This window comes from Ammodytes marinus (assembly GCF_949987685.1).
Source record: "Ammodytes marinus genome assembly, chromosome: 19".
Taxonomy (NCBI): domain Eukaryota; kingdom Metazoa; phylum Chordata; class Actinopteri; order Uranoscopiformes; family Ammodytidae; genus Ammodytes; species Ammodytes marinus.
In genome coordinates, this window is record NC_137223.1 from 26,446,923 (window position 1) to 26,454,422 (window position 7,500).

General features: G+C 38.1%; 1 protein-coding gene across 1 annotated transcript in view; it reads left to right on the forward strand.

The window, feature by feature from the left end:
- LOC307266088 (galectin-8-like) overlaps window positions 1-5,959 on the forward strand; it is a 12,271-nt gene extending 6,312 nt beyond the window's left edge. The window contains exons 7-10 of the mRNA XM_080047994.1: window positions 1-16; window positions 1,455-1,543; window positions 3,040-3,202; window positions 4,139-5,959. The exon at window positions 1-16 is cut by the window's left edge and continues 11 nt beyond it. Coding sequence (XP_079904120.1) covers window positions 1-16; window positions 1,455-1,543; window positions 3,040-3,202; window positions 4,139-4,288 — 418 coding nt within the window. The 3' untranslated portion in view covers window positions 4,289-5,959. The remainder of the gene's footprint in view (window positions 17-1,454; window positions 1,544-3,039; window positions 3,203-4,138) is intronic.
- The last annotated feature ends 1,541 nt before the right edge of the window (window positions 5,960-7,500 follow it).

The window sequence follows — 7,500 nt, forward strand, 5'->3', positions numbered from 1 at the left end:
GTCTTCAGGTGATTTGGTGAGTTTGATTATTTTATGATTTTTGTTGTTGTTGACTTTCCATTAGAACATTTCTCATTTTATTTTTCCATTCTTCAACTGGTCCTAAAGACCAAAAAAAGTTAGAGAAAAACAATTCATATATATATAATTTTTTAAGATTTTTTTTGCATTTTTATGCTTTATTGATAGTGTAGAGACAGAGTTGAAATGGGGCAGAGAGGGGAGTGACATGCAGAGAACGACCGCGGGCTGGAATCGAACCCGGGTCCGCTGCTGGCCGAGGCCCATGGGGGGGTCGCCTACCAACTGAGCTAAGGGCGCCCCCTCAATTCATATTTTTGAACATATTTAAAACACTTAAATTTGAGATTTCTCTAAAGAATTCAACTGTTGACAGACAAGAAAAAGTTCAGTTTTGTGGTTTAAATTCTCGTTTTTTTGCGATTTCCTACTTTGCTAATAATAATTTTTTATATTCTGAACATTCGAAATGCTAAAAAAAAAGGACCAAACTCTTTTTCATTCTTAATAAAGTTAAAGGTGCTGTAAGCGGAATGGTTCTTTTAACTAACTTCCTGTCAGTTACTGCAGTTAGCAGTCCCCTCGCTCGTCCCTACGTCACCACATTAATGCACTGTGGTCTTCAAGCAGCGAGTTATCTAGCATCATCTCAGATCCATAAGTGTGATAAAACATGATAAAAACCATCAAAACTTTGGGAAGGATTTTTACCTGCTCCACCATTGTAGGCGCATACACATTCACCCACGGGATACTACAATAAGTTCATTTGCCGATTACATGCAAAGCAGCTGACTGAGAGATCGGCTTTATGAAACGCGCACATTATGTAAGTGATCACTGTATGAATAAAGAGCGATTTAACACTTATATTAACATAAATAAACATTATGTAAGTGATCACTGTATGAATAAAGAGCGATTTAACACTTATATTAACATAAATAAACCGCTTACTTCACCTTTCAAGGTTCAGTGTGTACTTTTTTTTTTTTTGCATTTTTCAGAAGAGACTTGGTTGATATGTGATATAATATTCATATGTATGTAATGAAATGCACCTGTTGGAAGACCAAGAAGAAGAAGAAGTACTATAGAATAAATAACTAAATACATCTTCACCTCATCTAAATTCTAAACAATGCACCTGATGACATTCCAACTATGACGCTTTCAAGATGGCGGCACTGAGCCTTAGTCCAAAATATGCAGAAATATGGACATATATGAGACCCTTTCTAAGGGAAAAAAATAATTAAAACATTTTTTCAGCTATTATGCACTAAATTAAATGTACTTCTGGATATTATAATTACTTTCTACAAAATCTGCTAGGAAATAAAACCCAAAATTCTACACACTGCAGGTTTAAGGCCTTTGCACACCGGGCATGTTTTTATCGTGTGATTAACTCTCCCTCCATGTTGTTTCAGAGCGTTCCATTCTCAGGTGAGCTGATCAGCGGTCTCGCTGTCGGTCGCTCCATCACCATCAGAGCAGAGCTGCTTCCACACGCAGACAAGTAGGAAAACTAATAATCATTACATAGCCTACATGATATCTTCTTGACAAGTAAGAAGAATAATCAGTCATTATATTTATAATATATTTTTTGTGACTTCTTGGCGACTTTTTGCATTTTTTTTTACTCTTTTTGCAAAAATCTTAAAACTTTTTGCAAATTTTCTGCAACTTTCTGACTTTTTGCATCTTTTGAATAATAATAATTGTATTTAATAATCCAGTATATGTTTCTCTGCTTCTTATATTAACACACAGCCTAGGCTCTGTAAACTGGGAGCTATGCAAGGCAAACAGAATCACTGGCTGCACCTTTTAATGTAGATGTAATAATCCAGTATATATTTCTCTGCCTTGCCTTGTGCGTGTAGTGTTTATATTAACCCATAGCCTAGGCTCTGTAAACTGTGGGCTGTGTAAACAGAATCCCTTGTGTGTCTTAGGTTCGGTGTGGACCTGTGTGTCTACTATTTAGTATGCCAGAAAAAGATTTAGGATGTCCCAATACATGCAGGTCAATTGTAGTATGCTGAAAATACCTAGATGCCCCACTAACTCCAATAGCATTTTGGAGTATTCGTCTTTATTCTTGGCATAATTTTAAAAAAAATCTTCCTTATCTGATTTTTTTTCTCTCTCCTGTGTGTGGCCCTAAAACTCTTCTGTACTTTAGTATGTAGTGTAGGAAAGAGAAAAAGTATGTGATTTGGAACGCAAGGTTAGTTTCAGTGTTAAACCTGCAGTGTGTAGAATTTTGGGTTTTATTTCCTAGCAGATTTTGTAGAAAGTAATTATATAAGTAAATATATCCATAAGTACATTTAATTTAGTGCATAATAGCTGAAAAAATTTTTTTGAATTATTTTTTTTTCCCTTAGAAAGGGTCTCATATATGTCCATATTTCTGCATATTTTGGACCAAGGCCTAGTGCCGCCATCTTGAAAGTGTCATAGTTGGAATGTCATCAGGTGCATTGTTTAACATTTAGAATTGTTCTTGTCCTTGAAGGCCACTGTAGCTTCTGTTATTATTCTAAAGGGGTGGGGTTACCCAGGGAGCGTTGCATTCTAGAACTTTGTAGAACTTTCTTGATGATGTCATATTACACACTGCACCTTTAACCTGTCTCTCTTAGATTTGGTGTGGACCTGTGTGTGTGTAGTGTGTATATTAACACACAGCCTAGGCTCTGTAAACTAGAGGCTATGTAAACTTTGAGGTGTGTGTGTGTGTGCGTGTGTGTGTGTGTGTGTGTGTGTGTGTGTGTGTGTGTGTACATGTGTGTGAGAGAGTGTGTGTGTGTGTGTGTGTGTGTGTGTACATTCTAGAACTTTGTAGAACTTTCTTGATGATGTCATATTACACACTGCACCTTTAACCTGTCTCTCTCAGGTTTGGTGTGGACCTGTGTGTGTAGTGTGTATATTAACACACAGCCTAGGCTATGTAAACAGAATGAGTTGTGTATTGTAAACAGAACCCCTTGTGTGTTGTAGGTTCGGTGTGGACCTGTGTGCCGGCTCAGACATCGCGCTGCACCTTAACCCTCGTCTGAAGAAACGAGCGTTTGTGAGAAACTCTGAGCTGAGCGGAAGCTGGGGACCAGAGGAGAAGAAACTGGCTGGAGCCTTCCCCTTCAGCCCAGGGACATACTTTGAGGTGTGTGTGTGTGTGTGTGTGTGTGTGTGTGAGAGAGTGTGTGTGTGTGTGTGTGTGTACATGTGTGTGAGAGAGTGTGTGTGTGTACATGTGTGTGAGAGAGTGTGTGTGTGTGTGTGTGTGTACATGTGTGTGAGAGTGTCTTTGTCTGTGTGTGTGTGTGTGTGTGTCTTTGTCTGTGTGTGTGTGTGTGTGTGTGTGTTTGTGTGTACGTGTGTGTGTGTGTGTGTCTTTGTCTGTGTGTGTGTGTGTGTGTGTACGTACTTTGAGGTACAAAGACAGAAAACCACAAACAATTAAAAGTCAAAAGGTTAACTTAAATGACATACAAGCTAAAAAAAAACGTTCCCTTTAAAGGTGCAGTCAGTGATTCTGGAGAACGCTTGTTGTCAAAATCACTTTTTTCAAAATCAGTGAATATCTCCTCATGATCCGCTACCTGTCTGTACTGTGTGTGCTGAAAATGTGTTTGTACACAGCCCAGGCTCTGTATGTACTAGTATGCTGCTAGCTATGGTGGCCCCTGTGTTTACATTCCAGTTTACAGAGCCTAGGCTGTGTATTAACATTAGATTTTATTTTCAGTGCACACACAGTACAGACAGGTAGCGGATCATGAGGAGATATTCACTGATTTTGACAACAAGCGTTCTCCAGAATCACTGACTACACCTTTAAAATAACCGTCTCATTTCCCAGTGATTCTCCTGAACATTCACCTGATAAGGGGGCGCCCTTAGCTCAGTTAGTAGGGCGTCCCCCCCCCCATGGGCCTCGGCCAGCAGCAGACCCGGGTTCGATTCCAGCCCGCGGTCGTTCTCTGCATGTCACTCCCCTCTCTGCCCCATTTCAACTCTGTCTCTACACTATCAATAAAGCATAAAAATGCCCAAAAAAAATCTTTAACATTAACTTGGTGTGTTTCTCTCTTTCTAGATGATCGTGCTCTGCGACGCTCAGCAGTTTAAAGTTGCAGTGAACGGACTTCACCTGTTCGACTATCATCACAGAGTCCGGGACCTCAAACGCATCACCAGCATTAGCGTGTACGGAGACCTCAATCTGCTAGACGTTAAAATACTCTGATGCTATGCTAAAAGCCTACTTCACCGGTTGGAATATGAAGGTGTATTGAACTCTGAGATCCTATGTAGTATAAATGTGCAAAAATGTTAGAAATCGGATCATCCTAGCCTGAGAAAAGGCAGAAAGAGTGTTTTATGGTCTCACTGTCTCACCCTACATTTTACCATGTTTGACATGACATCACACATGGTAAAATGTAGGGTTAGGATTAACAGGACAGCTGGGCCAAGGGAAGACTGAGGGAAGACTGAGGGAAGAAAAACCTCATTCATTATATTATAATAGTGATTTTATAATGATAGAACGCTGGTTCCATATGGGTGAAGTATTCCTTTAAAGCAAATCATTTTATTATTTGATTGGAACTGTACAGAGTTAAATAGAGAAGCTATGAAAAGCTGCTACGAGGAACTATTAAATATTTCTGAAAGTCTCGTTTTTTTTCCCTCTGATGATCATAAATTACATGTAACAGCAAACCAGACCATCAGTGCAAAGAAAGATATTTTTATATAGTTTTTCTTAATGCCTTTGTCATGGGTGGGAAAGCTCACCCAGGAACAACAGCTGGCGTGGTAAAAACACTACTGCTTTAGTCCAAAGGGGGCGCTAGAATTAACACACACTGGAAGTTCCTCAGAGCACCTTTCACATATAAAATGAATTGTTTAAAAACCTCATTTATATCCACTAACTGATCCACTGAGTCATATGAACAAACTGATTTTCTTACTACTGATGAAATATTTTAATCTGTAATGTCTGTAAATGTTAAAGGTGCTGTAAGCGGAATGGTTCTTTTAGCTAACTTCCTGTCAGTGACTGCAGTTAGCAGTCCCCTCGCTCGTCCCCACGTCACCACATTAATGCACTGCGGTCTTCAAGCAGCGAGTTATCTAGCATCATCTCAGATCCATAAGTGTGATAAAACATGATAAAAACCATCAAAACAGACATTGGGAAGGATTTTTACCTGCTCCGCCATTGCAGGCGCATAAACATTCACCCATCTGTTGCTCTGGCGTGCACCGGCAGTGAGACCATGGAGTGTATATAGTATATATGAGTGAGACGGGTGTCGGTTTGTAGTGTTCTCTCTTCTGATTGGATAAAAATTTGGGATACTACATAAAGTTTAATTGCTGATTACATGCAGAGCAGCTGACTGAGAGATCGGCTTTATGAAACGCGCACATTATGTAAGTGATCACTGTATGAATAGAGAGCGATTTAACACTTATATTAACATAAATAAACCACTTACTGCACCTTTAAAGGTTCAGTGTGTACTTTCTTTTTTTTTTTTTTTGCATTTTTCAGAAGAGACTTGGTTGATATGTGATATAATATTCATATGTATGTAATGAAATGCACCTGTTGGAACACCAAGAAGAAGAAGAAGTACTATAGAATAAATAACTAAATACATCTTCACCTCATCACTTGATATTGTGGAAAGACTTGAGGCAGTGGTGGATGATGCCATCTTTAGTAACTAGCTTCTTGTCCTTGAAGGCCACCGTAGCTTCTGTAAATTCTCCCCAAAAGGAGGGGTTAGCAAGGGAGCGTTGACATCTACAATCTCACCACTAGATGAAGCTAAATACTCAGATATTATATTACACACTGCACCTTTAAAGTTTGAATCATGTTTTTATCCTGTGAACTGAACTTTCCCTGTGTTCCAAATCACATATTCTTTCTTTTTACTGCACTACATACTGAAGTACAGAAGAGTTTTAGTCTTTTTACTACACTACATACTAAAGTACAGAAGAGTTTTAGTCTTTTTACTACACTACATACTAAAGTACAGAAGAGTTTTAGTCTTTTTACTACACTACATACTAAAGTACAGAAGAGTTTTAGTCTTTTTACTACACTACATACTAAAGTACAGAAGAGTTTTAGTCTTTTTACTACACTACATACTAAAGTACAGAAGAGTTTTAGTCTTTTTACTACACTACATACTAAAGTACAGAAGAGTTTTAGTCTTTTTACTACACTACATACTAAAGTACAGAAGAGTTTTAGTCTTTTTACTACACTACATACTAAAGTACAGAAGAGTTTTAGGGCCACACACAGGAGAGAAAAAACAGATAAAGATTTTTTTTTTCATAATGTCGAGAAATGTCAAGAATAAAGACGAATACTCCAAAATGCTATTGGAGTTAGTGGGGCATTTATGTATTTTCAGCATACTGCAATTGACGTGCATGTATTAGGATATCCTACATCTTTTTCTGGCATACTAAATAGTAGGGAAGTATGGGTATTGGAATGCACTCCATTTTAACTCTAACCCCTAATGGAAGGATTGTGAATAACGGTTTAACGGTGAATGCACTTTGTAAAGGCTTTTATTATGAAGGAAAACAGAATGCATTATGGGACGTTTGTTTGGAACCAGAACAAATAAAAAGAACGTGTGAACCTGTTGCAGAAAAGTCAATTATTGTGTGAATTTCTGGATTTTTTTTTTTTTAGAAAATAACGAAATACACAAAACAAAATGAGTGTGTTACACTATGCTAACTTAAGAGAATTAGGGCCACAGGTAAGAAAAAATCATGAATGTTTTTAGGGTGAGGGGTAACCCTAACCCTTCTTTTTTTTGGGGGGTGGGGGTTGTTTTTTGAGGAAAAGTTAAAATTTGGACTTTATTCTCGAAATGCATCGTGAAAAAAATAATTCCTCTATGAATTTTTTTTTTTACATCCCGTTTTCTTCCCTGTGGCCCCAATACTGTTCTGTACAGATTGCTTTGTGACTTATTCTTTTTTTTTTTACAGACAGTATGTTTACAATCTAAAAACGCACCGATTTCAACCAAATTAAAATCTGGTGAAATTGCTAGTATATAGTTATAAAAGTTTTATTTCTGATTCCTCAGTTTGAAAAAGTAATTAAGGTTCATTTAAAAAACAAACACGCGAAAAAGTCAATTATACTTTTTCCACACAGGTGACCAGTATCGTCAGGTGAAATGAAGCAAAGTTAAACCCGCACAACAGTATTCAGTCACAGCTGGATAAGACCCACAAAAATTCAGGTGTTAAAGGCAATCTGCGACTACTGTTGTTCAAACTCTGGCAGCGAGTACGCTTGGGGATGACGTATGCAATTTGGCACCAGCTGTTGTTCCTGGGTGAGCGTATACCCATGACAAATGCATCAAGAAAAACTATGGTTGCGTTCCGAATCGC